General features: G+C 35.9%; 1 protein-coding gene across 1 annotated transcript; it reads left to right on the top strand.

Moving 5' to 3' along the window:
• Window positions 1–2,140: 2,140 nt before the first annotated feature.
• LOC147506728 (protein FAR1-RELATED SEQUENCE 5-like) lies at window positions 2,141–2,638 on the top strand. The gene has a single exon (XM_086605827.1). It carries the CDS (start codon window positions 2,141–2,143, stop codon window positions 2,636–2,638), a length of 498 nt encoding a protein of 165 aa, XP_086461953.1.
• The last annotated feature ends 17,567 nt before the right edge of the window (window positions 2,639–20,205 follow it).

The following is a 20,205-nucleotide window of genomic DNA, read 5'->3' as shown; positions in this document are numbered from 1 at the left end:
ACGTTAACTAACATAAATGATTTCCTGGGTTTTTGTATGGTTCTCTATTGAAATCCAAATGTGGGTTAATTGTTTACCCTTTTACCAGGCCCATATTCGTTTTACACCATTTGGGGAAATCACACCAAATAAGTCTAAAGTCTTATGTCTGCTACCATCTTGGCCCAAGATATGATAAGCTATATCTCTCCTCAGAAACCCGGTTGCATGACCTACAGGGTTACATGTCACGTGGCCCAAATGCGGAATAAGAATGAGATGACAGGTAGCAGGATAACAAATCTGCAGAACCCTAAAGTTACTAAAAATTCACATTCATCATTCTCAATCCCCCTCACTCTCTTTTTCTTGTAACAAAATTTAATTTTTTATCATTCTAGTTTATATTAATTTTGAATAGAGAAAAAAAATCCATATGATTATTTATCTATTGACTTGAACAAATGTTTGGATAATTATGTCAAAAAATATGATGATTTGTTTCGCAAGTGCGCCCAATTCATTTTTTTTTTTGGGAGTTAAGGTTTATTTTTTCTTTATTTATTTTGTCTTTGTTTGATTTATTTGTGGATAGGCAAGTTTATTTATTTATTTATTACTTTGGTTTTAGTCATTTAATTAAGTATATTATTTAGTAATTTCTATGTTTGTTTTTTGAATTTTGGAAAGAGAATAGGATTTTGATGCCACATAAGAAATGGAATCCCAACGGAGTTAGTGAGGGAGTCTGAGTAGAACTACCAACTACCAAGGTTGAATTAAAAAATAAAACTACAAGTCTACGACTGATAACTCCAAATGTGGGTTAATTGGGTTATTTTGTTTACGGAAGCCAACATCTATTTACACCATTTGGATGGGATAAAGGGTGATAATTTGCCTTGATTTGACCTGACCCTCAAAATTGTATGTTCAAGCCTTCAAAAGTTGGTCTTCACAGATTTTTGAAGCTGGGCGACCCTCATATTATTTTTTTTGTAATTTCTTGTTAGGTATATGGCATTTCAGTAGTTTCTTGTAAAAGATAGGAGTTGTTTTATAATTTAATATAAAGTATATGGCAGTTTTCATAATTCATTGATATCATTAGGGTAATTTGGTAAATAAAGGAGAGTTGTATGAATTTTATTGTTAAAATGACATTTTACCCCTCCACATATAGTTATAACATATTCTCTTTTTAACAATGATCATAATAATTGAAACCGGACAAGGGTAAATTGGAAAATGACTACTATTCACTGAATCATTCTTTTTTAAAGTAGTTAGATTTTAGATATATTTTTGTATAATTCCAAATGATAATTCGCAAAATCGGATAATAATTAAGCAAAAATGGATTAGAAATATATATAATATATATATATATATATATATATATATATATATATAGTCCTGGTCCCAAACGGAAGTACATATACAGACTTAATTTTAAAAAAAGAATATCACGTGAGAAAGGAAAAAAAAACCCACCCCACTACAACTTAAAACCCCAAAAATGAAAAGAGAAAAAAAAGGAAATAACCAAAAAGATAATAATATATCCTATATTTCCTCAACTCCTACATGACTCTCTTTCCCACTCTTTTCTTTCCCTCCAATATTCTCTCTTTTCCCTCACGTCCTCTCTTGGTTCTCTCACGTCCATTTTATTTATTTTTTTCTCCACAGCCTTAAAAAAAACAAAAAAAACTTGATTGTTACTTGCTGAGTTGCCGAATAACTTGAAGAGTTGCCGAAGAACTTGACGTGTTACTACCACTTTACAACCTTTACTAAATTAGTTTTAAGGACTTATTTCAATTGTAAGTATCTATAAACTTCTAGTTATTTTCTTTTGTATTCTCTTTACACGTACTATTTGGCGCTACATTGTGCCAAGTTCAAATAACATAATCATTAACCGTTAATTTTATTTTGACCCATGAACACCATGACATACAACTGGTTTAACAAAACTAATATCAGAATCATATCATATTCAATAATTTGAATAGAGGATGGTCATATCATATTCCGCCATATAAATTTCACGTAAAAATGGACTATGTGCAGTTCTATTTTGTGCTTTAATTGTTTGTAAGCTTCTGATGTTGATATTGATGTTGATCTTGGTAGAATTTTGTCAGACGATATTGAAATGGATAATGAAGATTTTGATATGGTGACTATTAGTGCCCCTGCGGAATGTGTTGAGATTTATTGTCCTGAAGTCCCACATGATCTCAAGCCTAAAAATGGTCAAGAGTTTGAATCACTTAATGCTGTTAAGAATTTTTACAATGCATATGCAAAAAAAGTATTTGGGTTTAGCATTCGAAGTTGGTCTCAGAGAAAAACGAATGATGAAATTGTAATGAAGGAGTACGTCTGTTTAAAAGAAGGAAAAAGTACATTGATAGCAGACATTGTAGCAAAAAGGCGTCGGGGCATTATAAAAGAAGACTGTAAAGCAAGAATTGCAGTGGTGAAGTTAAATTCTGGTCTATTTGCAGATAGTGTATTCTTTGAGGGGCATACTCACTCATTGTCAACCCCTAGTAGAGTACAATTTCTAAGATCTCGTCGTGGTGTTTCTGATGCCCAAAAGTGCTTAACACAACAGTTTGACATGGTAAATATACCGCAGCATCAATAATTTAGCCTTCTTGGCCTGGAGTGCAATATGGAGGGATAGAACATATTGGATTCATGCAAAAAGATTTAAACAATAAGAAAAGGGATAGGCGCAAGAAGAAGAAGGGCTATGAAGGAGATATGTTTCATGAGTATATGAAATTGGAGCATGGAAAGAATCCTTCTTTCACTTATAAAATTGAGGCAGATGATGAACAGAGAATTACTCATTGTTTTTGGGTAGATGTGACCTCTAGACGAGCATACCAGTTTTATGGTGATGTTGTCATCTTTGATACTACGTACAATACCAATCGGTATGGGTTGATACTTGCACCATTATTCGGGGCTAATAATCACGGTCAGCCCGTTCTTTTTGCTTGCTCTTTTCTCTGCGATGAGACTACTGAATCTTTTGTTTGGTTATTCAACAAATTTTTAGAAGCTATGCCCGGTGAGGCCCCGAAGATGATTATAACATATCAGGATCCAGCAATGACAAAAGCAATTTCTCAGACGCTTCAAACTACTTTTCACAAGTATTATAAAGTTAAACTGTTAGCAAGTTTAAATTAGTATTTTGAATGATGTGAAGTCATTGGATTCATGTTATAGGGTTTTGATTTTCAGAAATTCATAACTGTACTACCATTAATGTAAATTTTATAGGATTAAGCTGTACTACCATTAATGCAAATTTTCAGAATCTCCAATTGTTATAGGATTTAATCTTAATTGATCATTGGTGCAAATAGGTGAAGTAATAGATAGTGATGACAACATATACCAAAAACAAGCGTGTGATTAATCTGCGTTTATTTGGCCTACAATATCATTGTAGAAAAACCTTTCTCTTGTTTTTTTTCTTTTTTGCTTGGTGGAAACTAATTACTAAGATACAAAATGCACCCCACGAAAAATCGAAGGCGGATGACTGCATCGATTACATTGAAAGCGAGGATGGCTAGGCTAGGCTAGCTATTACAGTTCTAATAAATTCCAAGAACCATGCTGTTTGATCAGACCAATAAATGAATTTTGCTTTATAACAAATTGATTCCAACAATCTGTATACCATGCAAAGTTATTGAAATCAGCTTTTCTGCGGTAGCTTTTTCTATTAGTGCATCAATGAAATAAAACAATTTGATGATGTAAACTTCCTAGTCCTTGCACGCCGTTATTTAAGTTTGTTTTGATTTCTATATTCTCCCTATTTACGCTTCAAGATCTTGCTTGGACACAATGTCCGATTTGGGGATGTATAATGCTCGACATTTCTACATTGATCTTTAGTTAGAAGTCATTTAAATTGCCCTTTATAGTTCAAACACTGATCTTGATTGGAAGTTTTGGAGACCTTTCTTCAGATATAGTGGGGATTGGTCAAGGATTAGAGCAATTTCAAAAGAGTTCGAAGAGTCTCTTAGGCTTGCAGCTTATTTGGTGACATCGTTGTGTCTGTTTCTCATATTTTCTTTCACCAAGGAACAAGAGGGTGCCTGAGTATTTTATATCAACTTAAGCAATTGCACATATTAATGGATTTTGTTTCTTGATTGGAATTATATGGTGGTTTTAGCCTATAAAGCAATCAATTTTATAAATTTTAAATGAACATATATGGTGTGCTATATGGTTTTGGCCATTGACAATAGACTTACAAATTTCACTACAATGGCTAGCACACAGGAGGGCGTAAACACTTGCAAAAGCTTTAGTTCAAGACAAAGGACTATGCATGCATTTTGTATTTTGCATTAGTTTGAACCATTTTGTAAGAATTGTCGATATTGTGATACACTATGCATGCATTTTGTTTAAATATCTGAATGCCTTCGAAACTCGCATTATCTGAAAGCCTTTGTATATTCTATCACAGGTATTGTAGTTGGCACATACTAATGAAGTTTCCAGAGAAATTAGATACAACTATATACAGTGAGTACTATGGGGAGTTCTCAAACTGCATATGGGGATCCGAGACGGAGGAAGTGTTTGATTTGAAGTGGACGGATCTGGTTAAGAGGAGTGGCTTACATTAAAATAAGTGGCTACTTTCAATGTATGATATCCGATCCAAATGGGTGCCTGCATATGTGAATCATATTTTTTCTACTGTCATGTCCAGTAGCCAACGAGGAGAAAGTGCCCATTCATTCTTCAAAAGGTATGTTTCAAAAGAAAATTCATTGGTAGATTTTATGGTTCAGTTTGGTAGGGGACTTGTGCGCCAACGTGATAAGTGCTCAAAAAGTGCAATTTAACCCTCGATTATGCCTCTTGTTTAGCCATCTTAGTGGACTAATAGTGTTTGTAAGTTATGTTTTAAGATTCTACAGGTGAAAAAGAGAGTTTTGTAGAATATTAGAGAAAAAGGGGTAAAAAGCAGAGCAATCTGAGCATTAAGGATCACATGGGAAGCCCGTGGACAATCATGGAGAAGGCCAAGGAATTGGAGCTATTAAAGATGCGACTTGGACCTATTTTAAAGCCTATTTGGAAGCCCAAGGCCAAAGGATTCGTTGCTTGGACCAAAGCCCGCAAAAGAGGATAGAAGGATAGAGTAGAAGAGAGAAAATAGGCTTATGCGTCTGGGACGCATGGATTGAGCGTCCAGACGCATTGAGCGCGTCTGGGACGCATGGATCGAGCGTCTAGACGCATTGATTAAGTTTGGGACGCATGAATAATGCGTCCAGACGCATGAATCGACACTGTAGCCAATTCCTTCTCAGTTTTAAAGATGAAGTCGGACTCTGGAAGAAGTCTATTTGTATTAGGAAACAAATGACGGTTTTGAATGCTTCTAGAGCTCATTGTAACCCTTATAAATAGAGGACCTAAGTGCCTCATGTAATTTTCCAATTCACTTATAATCTTATCTCCAGAACTTGAGGCAGAGAGAGATTAATAATAAAATATCGATTTTCACTAGCTGAGTCTTAATAAATTAGTCTTTCTAGTCTTATGTTCTTCGACTCTTCTTCTTCTCGTTCTTCGTGTTCTTCCTTCTATATGGAAGGCTAATCTTCTCCTTCAAGGGAGGAGATGAAGCCGGTGCTTAAGGTTTAATGATTCTTCTGGTTCATGGGTGTTCTTCAATCAGGTTAGTTCTTTATGTTTTTAGTTATTAGTTCCATTGCCCACACAGGGGATGGAAGTATAGAATAGGGTTTATGTTTTTGCAATATTAATATCATGCTAGTGTTCTTTACTTTTCTTCTAGTAGTGTAACTCTTTAGAGTTAGGAAAGTATTCTTTGTGTTGCCTTATAAGGGGTAGCTCAGGGAGTGGCTGCCTAGGGGAAGTATTCTTTGTGTTTGCCTTAAGTGGTGATTCATTGAATGGCATACTATTAGGAAGTACTCCTTGATGTTGCTCTTGGTAATACATTGAATGGTTGCCCGAGCTTACATAAAAGGAAAGAAGATATTAATAGCATAAACATAGGAACAACTTTAAGTAGAGTTAATTGTTAACGATGTTTTAGATCCAAAGGGCATCGCAGACGCTCGATTAATCATTGTAGTCTACTTATAAGAACAACCATGAAGCAGAAGGTCATAGATCAAAAGTATTGGTGGATTCTAATCTCTTGAATTTCCCTCTCTTATAAATTCTCAATAGTTTAGTTAGTTTAGTTTAGTTTAGCATTAGAATCTACAATCTCTACAATATTAGTTTTTAATCCCTCAAACCCCATTTTAGGTCCCATCCTTCACATAACATACACTTAAAAGTGGAGCGATACCCTACTCATCCTTTACTTATTGAAGGATAATTAGGTTTTGATACGCTTCTCTTTGTTCAACGACCATCATCTATCTACATCATCCGTATATCATCTAAACACACAAAAAGGAGCTAGCTCAACACAACGCCACGAAGAGCTAATGGCGGATAATAAAGATATGGTTGAAAAACCAAAAATGAAAATGCTCCACAATTTTTTGGTACACATGGTTGAAGTTTATACACATAAGATGTTTTTTAAATTTCAATATGAGTTGTGGGAGAGTTTGAGTTATAGATTTGAGCTTCTTAGTGAGAATGAAAGTTGACGAGTTTATAAAGTTCAAAGAAAAATGGCAGAAAAGTCTAGGGTGCGGGAAATTATGTATAAAAAGGATTTGGATTTTGCTTCATGTACTTGCAAAAAAATTAAGAGCTCAGGGATCCCTTGCAGGCACATTTTGTCATATTTGAACATGATGCATGATTTTGATAAGTTGCCGGACCATTACATTTTAACGCGTTGGTGTAAAACAACAAAGACAGGGATAGTCATTGATGATGGTGGAACTAACGATAAATTGTATCTTATGAAGTGGAGTGAATTAATTCACATGTCTACACTTGTAGTCGATAAAGCCCTTAGAAGTAAGGAAGCAACTAAAGTATTTACTGATACTTTAAGTAGTGCACTTAAAAATACTACTTGACTTGGTTGGTTAGTTGTGGTACAAGTGTAACAAACACATTTGGATAAAAGGTAGTCAAAGTTTTGGTTTTGGTACATGTTTAGGAGTGAAAAAAAAATAATTATTGTGAACCAAGTCAAGCGAGGGCAAAAGGTCGGAAAAAAGGCTTAAGAGGGGAAAAAGAAAGCACTTTCGGGAAGGGAAACAAAATAAAGCCGGGACGATGCAATGGTTGTAACTAGGTTGGAGTGACTCATGATAAAAGAAATTGTCCAGAGTTCATAAATCGGTAAGAAACTCACATTATTTGTTTGTTTTTTTAGTAAAGCAGCCAAATACTTATAATTATAGTGGTAATTGACTTGCAGTGCACAGTCTTCCTTATGCGACGAAGATGCAAGGAATTGTCCAGAGCTCATAAATCAGTAAGAAATTAAATTTGCATTATTTGCTGGTTGTTGTTGTTGTTGTTGTTTTGTAAAGCAACCACATACTTATTATAGTGTTAACTGACTACCAGTGAACAATCTTCCTTATACAACGATTATGCAATAGACGAGGATGCAACATATGATGATTTTTTGGGTGAACAATCAGTGGATGAGTTTTGAAGTTTACATGTTAAAGGATACTGGGAGGGGTGTATTTTGAAGAGTGCATGGATCTTCTTTTAAGTATTTTGTTTCTTTTTTATTGTGCTTGTTGCTCGGAGATCGCAAGCTGGAATAACCATGTTCAGGAAGAAAGGTTGACTCGTTACAAGGGCTTCAAGGAGGGTCATAAACGAATGCTCGTTGCAATAGATTTGGTTGGAAGAGGAATAGACATTGAACACATTAACATTGTGCTCAATTATGACATGCCTGATTAAGCTGATACGTATTTGCACAGGGTTGGTAGGGCTGGTCGTTTTGGCACCAAAGGACTTGTAGTCACTTTTGTTTCATCTAATAGCCACTTTCGGAAGTTAAGTAATCAAGTTCAAGAGAGGTTTGAAGTGGATATCAAAGAGCTTCCTGAAGATGTCGATTCCTCTCTATATATGTCCGCGTGATGTCTCTACTGTTTCATTTGGGAAGGTGGCAGCACGTCAATTCCTAATGGTTCTTTTTTTTGGGGGAAGATTCCTCCTAAATTCCTAATCATATAAGGGTGTACCACCTTCAGCTCCTAGAGTAAAACTTTACACTTGTTTTAGGTGCAGCTATTTTTTCGTTTCAGATGTACCAACTCTTAGATGTGCCGCATGTGAGGAATGATCCACCTTTCTCACCTCAATTAATAAGTTGATATTGCTTTACCCATGACCGCTTCACATGCACCCAGAACCTGTTATTTGCATACAAATTAAGAGGTGTTTCTTTGCATATATAAATTAGCATCATTGATTCAAAATCAAAATGATTTTATTGAAATGAATACATGGTTTGGCGTAATTGAAACAAGACCAACATGGTTGGGTAGGACCAAAATCCATTACTACACATAATTAAGGACTTCGATTAGTAATATGAACCCGAGACAAGCTGAACACCCTCAAATTGATGTTATTGGTTCTCTCTAACCAAACTCCTAATCTCACCGCAGCAGGCCGGAGCAATTTGCAGAGTCAATTACTTCTCTGTTTATAACTCTCATAGTGGGAAGTGTAGGGAGAATGATGTTTACCGTACATGTCACAATCTATAAATCGAAAAATAAAATATCGTGAGAGAAAATGTTATGAACAGAGAGACAGAAAAGAAATAGCAGGAGAGAGAGAGCGTGAGAGAAAATGTTATGAACAGAGAGACAGAAAAGAAATAGCAGGAGAGGAGAGAATATTAGGGAGAGAGAAAGTCAGGATGGAGAGAGAATGTTTATACTCTTATTTCCATTCCTTATTTTTCTCATTTATTTGTGGGGGGTTTTTTTTTGTATGAGTGGTTTTATTTTTTTCTTTCTCACGTGATATCCTTTATTTTTTGCCAAGTCCGCATACGTACATCCGTTTGGGAGCGGGACTATATATATATACAAATTTCACTACAGTGGCTAGCACACAGGAGGGCGTAAACACTTGCAAAAGCTTTAGTTCAAGACGAAGGACTATGCATGCATTTTGTATTTTGCATTAGTTTGAACCATTTTGTAAGAATTGTCGATATTGTGATATTTGAATCTTGTGGAGAGTATATATACACTATGCATGCATTTTGTTTAAATATCTAAATGCCTTCGAAACTTGCATTATCTGAAAGTCGTTGTATATTCTATCACAGGTATTGTAGTTGGCACATACTAATGAAGTTTCCAGAGAAATTAGATACAACTAAATACAGTGAGTACTATGGGGAGTTCTCAAACTGCATATGGGGATCCGAGACGAAGGAAGTGTTTGATTTGAAGTGGACGGATCTGGTTAAGAGGAGTGGCTTACATAAAAATAAGTGGCTACTTTCAATGTATGATATCCGATCCAAATGGGTGCCTGCATATGTGAATCATATTTTTCTCTTGGCATGTCCAGTAATAAACGAGCAGAAAGTGCCCATTCATTCTTCAAAAGGTATGTTTCAAAAGAAAATTCATTGGTAGATTTTATGGTTCAGTTTGGTAGGGGACTTGTGCGCCAACGCCACGAAGAGCTAATGGCGGATAATAAAGATATGGTTGAAAAACCAAAATGAAAATGCTCCACAATTTTTTGGTACACATGGTTGAAGTTTATACACATAAGATGTTTTTAAATTTCAAGACGAGTTGTGGGAGAGTTTGAGTTATAGATTTGAGCTTCTTAGTGAGAATGAAAGTTGTCGAGTTTATAAAGTTCAAAGAAAAATGGCAGAAAAGTCTAGGGTGCGGGAAATTATGTATAAAAAGGATTTGGATTTTGCTTCATGTACTTGCAAAAAAATTGAGAGCTCAGGGATCCCTTGCAGGCACATTTTGTCACATTTGAACAGGATGCATGATTTTGATGAGTTGCCGGACCATTACATTTTAACGCGTTGGTGTAAAACAACAAAAGGCGAGGGATAGTCATTGATGATGGTGGAACGGACGATAAATCGTATCTTATGAAGCGGAGTGAATTAATTCACATTTCTACACTTGTAGTTGATAAAGCCCTTAGAAGTAAGGAAGCAACTAAAGTATTTACTGGTACTTTAAGTAGTGCACTTAAAAATATTAACAGCTTGGTTAGTTGTGGTACAAGTGTAACAGCACCGCTGGATAAAGGTAGTCAAAATTTTGGTTTTGGTACATGTTTAGGAGTGAAAAAAATAATTACTGTGAACCAAGTCAAGCGAGGGCAAAAAGTGTGGAAAAAGGCTTAAGAGGGGAAAAGAGAAAGCACTCAGGAAGGGGAAACAAAATAAAGCCAGACGATGCAATGGTTGTAACTAGGTTGGAGTGACTCATGATAAAAGAAATTGTCCAGAGTTCATAAATCGGTAAGAAACTCACATTATTTGTTTGTTTTTTTAGTAAAGCAGCCAAATACTTATAATTATAGTGGTAATTGACTTGCAGTGCACAGTCTTCCTTATGCGACGAAGATGCAAGGAATTGTCCAGAGCTCATAAATCAGTAAGAAATTAAATTTGCATTATTATTTTTTGGTTGTTGTTGTTGTTGTTGTTGTTGTTTTGTAAAGCAACCACATACTTATTATAGTGTTAACTGACTACCAGTGAACAATCTTCCTTATACAACGATTATGCAATAGACGAGGATGCAACATATGATGATTTTTTGGGTGAACAATCAGTGGATGAGTTTTGAAGTTTACATGTTAACGGATACTGGGAGGGGTGTATTTTGAAGAGTGCATGGATCTTCTTTTAAGTATTTTGTTTCTTTTTTATTGTGCTTGTTGCTCGGACATCACAAGCTGGAATAACCATGTTCAGGAAGAAAGGTTGACTCGTTACAAGGGCTTCAAGGAGGGTCATAAACGAATGCTCGTTGCAACAGATTTGGTTGGAAGAGGAATAGATATTGAACGCATTAACATTGTGCTCAATTATGACATGCCCGATTAAGGCGATCACGTATTTTGAGGGTTGGTAGGGCTGGTCGTTTTGGCACCAAAGGACTTGTAGTCACTTTTGTTTTATCTAATAGCCACTCGGAAGTTCGTAATCAAGTTCAAGAGAGGTTTGAAGTGGATATCAAAGACCTTCCTGAAGATGTCGATTCCTCTCTATATATGTCCGCGTGATGTCTCTACTGTTTCATTTGGGAAGGTGGCAGCACGTCAATTCCTAATGGTTCTTTTTTTTTGGGGGAAGATTACTCCTAAATTCCTAATCATATAAGGGTGTACCACCTTGACTCCTAGAGTAAAACTTTACACTTGTTTTAGGTGCGACTATTTTTTCGTTTTCAGATGTACCAACTCTTAGATGTGCCGCATGTGAGGAATGATCCACCTTTCTCACCTCAATTAATAAGTTGATATTGCTTTACCCATGACCGCTTCACGTGCACCCAGAACCTGTTATTTGCATACAAATTAAGAGGTGTTTCTTTGCATATATAAATTAGCATCATTGATTCAAAATCAAAATGATTTTATTGAAATGAATACATGGTTTGGCGTAATTGAAACAAGACCAACATGGTTGGGTAGGACCAAAATCCATTACTACACATAATTAAGGACTTGATTAGTAATATGAACCCGAGACAAAGCTGAACACCCTCAAATTGATGTTATTGGTTCTCTCTAACCAAACTCCTAATCTCACATGGCGAGGAGCAATTTGCAGAGTCAATTACTTCTCTGTTTACAACTCTCATAGTGGGAAGTGTAGGGAGAATGATGTTTACCATACATGTCACCATCTATAAATCGAAAAATAAAATATCGTGAGAGAAAATGTTATGAACAGAGAGACAGAAAAGAAATAGCAGGAGAGAGAGAGCGTGAGAGAGGAGAGAATATTAGGGAGAGAGAGTCAGGATGGAGAGAGAATGTTTATACTCTTATTTCCATTCCTTATTTTTCTTTTTTATTTGTGGGGGTTTTTTTTTTTGTACAAGTGGGTTTATTTTTTTCTTTCTCACGTGATATCCTTTATTTTTTGCCAAGTCCGCATACGTACATCCGTTTGGGAGCGGGACTATATATATATATAACTACCTCAGTTCTCATTTGTAAGACTAATTTTTCAATTTAAAGTTTTCTAAACGGTTTTTTTTTTAACCGGTTCGGATTAGACCGTCCCGGTTCAAATAAACCTAGCTGGTTCTTTGTTAAGAAAAGTCCTAAATATTTGTGATCTTTTAAAAAATTCTGATCCTATATGTTTTTGTAATTTGGGTTCTGATCCTATATGCTTTTGTAATTTGGATATATATAGGAGAATGGTAAAAAGGTCTTGGCATACAGGTTGAGTGGTTAGATAAAAGATAGGGGAGCTCATCAATTAAAGCCTTAAAGGAGATGAAGCTTTTGGTGATTAAAACAATCGATTTTTAATTGATTCACAAAGAAAAAAGTGGTAGATAAAATCTCTCGGGTGTTGAGAACACACACAATGAATGTTGGTGGAGTAATTCTTTTGAAGGGATTTATTGCTCAAGTTTCAGCACTACATATAGGTGCTCTTGAAATCTTCTTTCTGGTTGTGTAGTATCAATTGCTAGTATTACCAAGGTCAGTTATACATTTTTTTTACTTTTAATTACTTAGAAAGAATGTTACTTCTATCACTTCTATATATGTTTAAAGATTTATTTGGAAATTGTAATATTGCTGATTTTATACTCAAATTCATTGTCATACTGGAAATATGTACAAGTTTAGACGTATTTATAAGAGGGCTATTTTTATAGCTACGATTAACTTTCTAGATTTTAATACATTCACAAGAATGCATAGAATTTATGCGAAGTTGTTGTTTAACAAAATGTGTGAGTGTGGCTTTGAACTTCCTTTGGAAATTCATGGGTAAATGTTTTGTTAGTTCTTGATATGTGACCCGGAATAATTGAGTTTGACTCGGAACTTAGGAAAGGAGTTGTTATCCTTAGGGTGAAAGACCCAAAAGGAGCATTGTATCCATGTGTATTGACGTTAGTGTACACGTCAAGGAATGCTTGATTGAGCAGATTCGAAAGTCGACCCAATAGTAACGTGTTTGTAACGCCCCAAATCTCAAACAATTATATACCTAAGATGTGTGACTTTTCTGGAAAATTTCGGCAGAGTCTCATTTGTATTTTCAACATTTCATAAATATAAACCTGTCATAACCTAAAAATTTGATAAGAATACATCCAAACCAAATATAAAACCTCATACCTCAGTCGTAAATTCAACTACTAAAAGATATACTGATTCGTAGAACTAGCTACTTAACCATCTCGACCAATGGCAGTTAAGTTAAGTTAAGTAACCAATCCTCGAATAAGGATAAAATTATAAATATACAAACATCCCAAAAACCCTAATACACGACTTATATAGTGCAACTAACATACATACATCTAAGTCCCATAACTATCAAAATGTTTACCCCCTTAACAATAAGTACTTACTATAAAGCCTTCTAAAAGAGATACAAAATAGAAAGATACTAAAGCGTCTTGACAACTGCCAGATCATTTGAGTACCAAACTAATATCGGTTAAACAAACTAAACAAATAAAGATATCTCTAATATAGTAACCAAGTGGACACAAACACAACTAGAATTAATGACACTCATAGCGATAAATATCTAAGTTATAGTAAAACTTACTCTCAGTGCCATTCTTACATCTATCTATTCGTAACCAAATGACATATGTACAACATTAAACCTGAATCACTTGATATCAGTTCTTCCAAGCAAAATACGTGAGGACCCAATATTAAACATATCATACTAAGCACGCTCTAACATATATAGTTATGAAATAAAACAACGATCAAACATCAGAAACAAAGAACTCTACGGGGTGGGTATCTACCTAAGGAAGCGGGTGTGCCAGGTGGCTACCTACGTACCCTTTCAAGGATCAACCCATACGTAGTTCTCCTAAATATAGCACAACAACATTATAACTCAACAAACCCACATAACAAATCAACAGTTCGGTATTATATCTCAATAGTTTGATATAATAACTCGAATATCGAAACTCAACAGATAAACTATCTTTCCATAAAAATGAATTACACCTCATATTGCACAGCACTCACAATATCATTCAGTGACTGAATACCAAATCATTTAGGTTAAGACATTATTGTTTAAAAGGACAATACCGAGACCAAACACACCATTGAAACCAGTAATACAAACACCAAAACAACTAGATAAACATCATAATTAAAACAATTGTCAGAAAGGACAATAACGAAACACATCACCATTAACAATGGATCGATATACTTAAATTAATTATGCACTCAATACTAATACAAACTTAAAGTAAAATAATCAACAATCATTTCGAACATATATCTTTCTTAACATGTAATGATAAATATATATAACCTTCTTCTCAAAGTCAATGGCAAATCCCTCATTAGATTCGGGAAAAAATAAAAGAAATTACTTGCTTTTGAGTTACCGAATAAGCTCTTTTAAGAAATCAGCTTCAAAGCTAAGATGCATCATTCCAAGCAAAGTCTACAGTCCTTAAAGATTTCCCCATAAGTTCCATACTATAATATAGTAAAACCCCCAATTATTCCCATCGAAATAGCTCCAAATCGACACCCCACAAATTAAAACCCTACTTTGTATTTCTTAGAAATAGTGATGATTAAGAGTCCTTCAATCACACAACTAGTCGAGAAATGGAGTAAATTCTTCCCTACAACAAAACCATAATATTTTCTTTTGAAGACTTTAGGAGAAGAGATCGAAGTTAGAGAGAGCGAGAGAGAAGGTCGAGACTATTTTTTTTTTTTTTTTTTTTTTTTTTTTTATATATATATATATTTTTTCATGGACCCAACCATGGGTCATGGGCCACCACCCCTAAGCCCAATAATAATACGGCGTTTTATAGTGTTTGTCGAGTGGTTAAGTCGACATGGTGTTCACATATTTATAATAAGGATTTCACATTATTAAGTGCATGGTTTTTGCATATTATATGTTTTAAGAAAATATAGCATTTTCATTGTATTATTATGCTTTCAAACCATGTTGTCTTTTGTAGTGACTCATTAGGCTTCTTGGAAGCTCACCCCCTTTTCTCCTTTTTTATTTTTTTTCTTCAGATTAGTACGCTTTCAATTCACACGTGGCATTATGGAATTCGTGGATAGTTGGAATTCAGAGTTGGATTTAGTAAGAATAGTCACTATAAGAAAGCTGACTTTTAGCCACGGACCAAAACTGTGGGTAAAGGGCTTTAGCCACGGCTATCAGCTGTCGCAAGTCCGTGGGGTTTTGACCTGTCGGCAAAATGTTAGCTACAGCGAATGACCGTGGGTAACTGCGACGGTCCATGCAACAGCTCAAGCCGTAAGAACTTGCCACTGCGAATGACCGTGGCAAACGCCGTCGCAAGTGCCATAGATAATGACCGTGGGAATAGCCGTAGCAATGACCATAGCTCTCGACCGTGGCATAAGCCGTGGCAAGTGCCATAGATAATAACCGTGGCATAAGCCGTTGCAATTTTTTTTGTGAGAGATAAAAACTGTGGCATAATCCGTGGTAAAAGTACATCTGCCACACACATCTTTTTGCATTATCTACGGACATTGGCCGTGGCTAAAATGTTTTAGAATTAAAAAAAAAAAAAAAAAAAAAAATATATATATATATATATATATATATATATATATATATATATATACACTAGTTTTATCCACTTTTGCCTTTCAATCCAACTAATAATCCATCCATCCTAATAACAATATTACAAAGAAGCCACATTCCCAATCAAAATTCCTTTGCCGAATAATAGATAAAGAGATGAATATTCATACAAGTAAAAAAAAAAAAAAAAGTCTGTAGCATTTATTACCACAAACTCAATATAATATGAATTTCCAAATATTTTTCAATATATTTCATCACCCCGTACAAGTAATAATGCCTTAGTTCACCTCGCGCATGTTTCTTCGTACAACTTTATATCAACCTTTATGTCTGTAAATGCTCCCATCTCATGAAGCTTCTTGCAAGCAGCCAAACAGACGGCCTACACAATGAACACATATAAAGGGTGATACTTTTTCGTATATTACGAAGATCTCTAAAAACATATTGATTAGATTTGACACCATATCAACATGCATTTGTGCAAAGGCATTGAAGCTGTATCACGGGACCCACAAGCTTTTCGAATGGTGCGTTGCAAAGGGAGTTGAAGCTTACATGAGTATTCTGTGGAACCCCCGGCTTTTCATGTCTTTCCATAATAAACTTCGGACGAAGGATAGAATACCTTGTAAGGGATGCAGAAATATTGAGTTACAATAGCAAGTTCAGCGATAGTCATCAATCTAAGCTCTCAGAAAAACAAAGATTTGTATTCACTATTACAGAAATTGAAAGCACACCTGTCACTAAATGGGTTGAGAACAATAAAAGTGGAGGAGACCCACTGCAGAATTTAAGCTTACAGTTGCCCCGATTGACTTCACTTGGAACACGAACCGGTGTTGTATCCATTGAAGTTAGCCTTGAAGTACCTTTTAAGATGGCTAAGGTGGAGTTCTTACTATTGCTTCATGTCTAAAAAGTTGACTCACTATTCCGTGCATTTTGTAGAAAGGTTTCATCGGACAAATTTCCTCTGGAAATAACATGAAAAGAACGGTCGGGTCAATTACTCTTTTTATTTTATTTTTCATTTTCTTTTAAGAAAACTTCATTGCCTTTAAAGAGTGAAGTACAACAAACAATAATAGAGAAACTAACTAAAGTTAAGGTGGACATAACAATTGCCTTTCCACCCCTTTGCACGCAGTGAGAGAGCGGTCGGTCGAGTAACTCATGTACATAACAAAGACAAGGTACATATGGGCCTAAGACAATGCAAACATCTTCTCAACATAACAGAGCGTCAACCTACAATGAGGTCTTTGAGCGTCAACCCTTTCCATGTATCACTTATCACCGACCAATACGACAAGCAGGCCTGATTTCAACCTCAACTCCATCATAGCGTGGCATTCGGTGACATTTACTTCAAAACTATAGGCGAATAAGCTGTAGCATAAATGGAAAGTTAACAAGTAAGTGCTAGTGCGATTGGATACATGATAATACCTCTTAACCATCAATATGTAATCAGACCCGGCATCCTTGCACGGCTCTGGACTGAATATAGGCCAAGGCAGATCTTTGCAAGGTCAAAGCGAATGACAACATTGCATTGCCGATATCCGGGCCTTCTTACGCAACACTTTCGTAGCTACAAGTAAAGTCACCTGTAATCCCCATAATGGCGAAAGAGGAAAAATCCCTTTAGTAATGGAAGAACAAAAGTAGTATTTTATTACAAAATTAAAGGAAACCACTTTGCTTCTAAAACTCTCGCGTCCATCCATCGCGAAATTTGGCTAATGAGTCCACGCATTTGGGATGCCGCATTTCGACTATTGTTGTGTCCAATTAAACTTCGCACACTTGGTGAAATTCAAAGGCGGAAGCTCTCAAAAAACTGCTTAATAGGCGAGAAATAAATCGTGGTATGAAAACTTGTAGCGAGGAGGATTCCAAGGAAACAAGAATAATAAATTAGAACTGGTGAAATTTCACAAGTCAGAAGTGAAGTTTTTTTACCTTCGGAAGAACCAGAGCAGCAACTACCCAATTAAATAACTAACACCCAAAATAGAAATAGTAACAAATAAATAACAAAAATCTTATTACCTATATTTCCACAAACATATTAAACAAATATATATATATATATATATATATATATATATATAAAGAAATCAACCGGATAATAGAAATCTTCAATCTTGACTATGACGTCTTCAATGATTCCTCTAGGTATCTTCACTGATCTATCTGCCAGCTGTAAAGTAACATCAGTTGGTTTAAGATCCTTCAAACCCAACTTCTCGTAGACAAAATATGGTAGAAGATTCAACTGGCACCCAAATCTAATAAAGCTTGCTCCTCTAAAGAATCTCCAATTCTGCATGTAACAGTTGGACTTCCAGGATCTTTTAGTTCCACAACCACTAGATTCTGTAAGTACGATGAACATCTTTGAGCGATAAAAGCTTCTTTCGGAATGTTGGTCTTCTTCTTCACTAGATTTTTCACGAATTTGGCATACAAGGGAACTTGCTTGATGGCAGTCAGAAATGGGATATTAATATGCAAATTCTGAAATACATCACAAATCTCCTTATACTGGTCATCTTTTTTGGTATTCACTAGTTTCGAAGGAAACGGTGCTGGCAGATTCTTCAATATCGGTTCTCTTCTTTTGGCTTTGGTTGGCCTTGTAACATATAGTGGAGTGATAGGTGGAGTCACTCGTGATGACTTCTTCTTACTTACTTCCACAATAGTTCCTTCAGCTTCTCTTTCAACAGTTACTTCAGCGGGTGGCACAACACTATATATATCTTGATTGTTACAACTGGGTGGGATGGTGAGAACATAAGTTACCTCAGGCTCCGCAGAATCTTTTCCTGGTTTATAGACAATCTTGTTATCAACTTTCTTGCCTGACCTTAGAGTGGTGACATCATTAACTTGGTCATTCGACTGAGTAATCTCCAGGTTATCCACTTGCAGGACACCTCTTCCTTTCGGATTTAGCTCCGACTGGCTTGGTAATGATCCTTTTGATCTCTCTGTCAAGGCTGCAGCGATTTGCCTTATCTGGCCTTGAATGACACTAAAGTTATTCTCCGACTTACGGGTTCTTTGATTTGTGCGTTTCAGACTCATTGACAATGGTGGTGATAGCTTCTTCGGATGTGGGATAACCGCTTTGCTCGACCGAGGCGTAGGGCAATGTATCCACTCATAAGATCGTACTAACTCTCTATTTGTGTTGGCTTGGTATTGTTGGTTCGGTATTTGTTGATTTACGTATGGTTCTTTGGCGGTCTTGGAACTGATACTGGTTATTCTGGAATTGATTAGACTGATTCTGGAATCCTTGAGGAAAATTCCTCTGATTTGTATTTTGTGGCTTCCAATAATTCTGTCTCTGATTGAACTAGTTATTTCTTCCAAAAGAGTTGATACTACATGCCTCTGCATTAGTATTCAGATAGTACGAACACTCTTCAGTGGTGTGACCTTCATCAGAACATAGCTCACAAATGACATAACAAGGCTTGGATGGCTGCGGTTTAGCTTGGAAATTGTTTGCTTTTGGAAGATTCATGGAGAACTGATCAAACTTCTTGTTTAGAGTTTCAAGTCCTGTTGATAGGCTTGCCATAATTGATAGCATCACTTGATCTGGGTCTTCACGAACTTAGTTACCAAATTGCTTCGGCACCCCCTCCACTCTAGCTATGTCCTCGTTGCTAGTACTCCATTGTTGAGTGTCTTTAGCTAAATTCTCGAGAAAGTTGTAGGCTTCCGATCCTCTCCATCCAATGATGTAAAATTACCTTGATGCATCAACTAAATCATCTACTTGTTCATAGTAGAAAGTCCTCGAAAGAAAAAATGAGCCACTGTGCTCTTATCATAACCATGATGTGGACATGAGACTAGTAGATTATTGAATTTCTCCCAGCTTTGATGATATTCTTGATCCACCTTCCCTTTGAAATTGTTGATGGCTGCTTGCATGGCATCTGTCTTACGGGGTGGGTAGAACTTGTTCATAAACTTTGTTCTCAACTTCTCCGGTTGTTGATTGAATTGATCGGTGTCATGCGGTTAACCATTCGGATGCTTTACAGCCAGTGAGAGTGGAAAAAGAATTAACTTGATACTCTCATCCCGATATTACGGTTCTTGAAAGTTCGAGGGATGATAGAAATTTGTTCATGTGAACATAAAGGTGAACATTATGCGAACCATTGAACTTTGGAAGTATAGAGATTCGCGATACTCTAAGTTCAAACTGGTTAGCTTCTATCTGGAAAAACAATCTTGGCTTTGTGTGGGTCTCCAATGATTGGTTAATAGAAATCACGCAGACTTCTTCCTCTTATTGTGCTTGCATGGGTGGGATAGCCCGGGGATTATTGGTGTCAATAACACCTCCATCATTCGCGTCGACCATTGTA

Source organism: Coptis chinensis, chromosome 4 (assembly GCF_015680905.1).
Source record: "Coptis chinensis isolate HL-2020 chromosome 4, ASM1568090v1, whole genome shotgun sequence".
NCBI classification, from domain to species: domain Eukaryota; kingdom Viridiplantae; phylum Streptophyta; class Magnoliopsida; order Ranunculales; family Ranunculaceae; genus Coptis; species Coptis chinensis.
Note: the sequence above shows the minus strand (reverse complement) of the source record. Positions and strands in the feature narration are given on the sequence as shown.

Excerpts from the sequence above, each read along its gene's own strand:
- LOC147506728 (XM_086605827.1), top strand. The coding sequence starts at position 2,141 with ATGGATAATGAAGATTTTGATATGGTGACTATTAGTGCCCCTGCGGAA.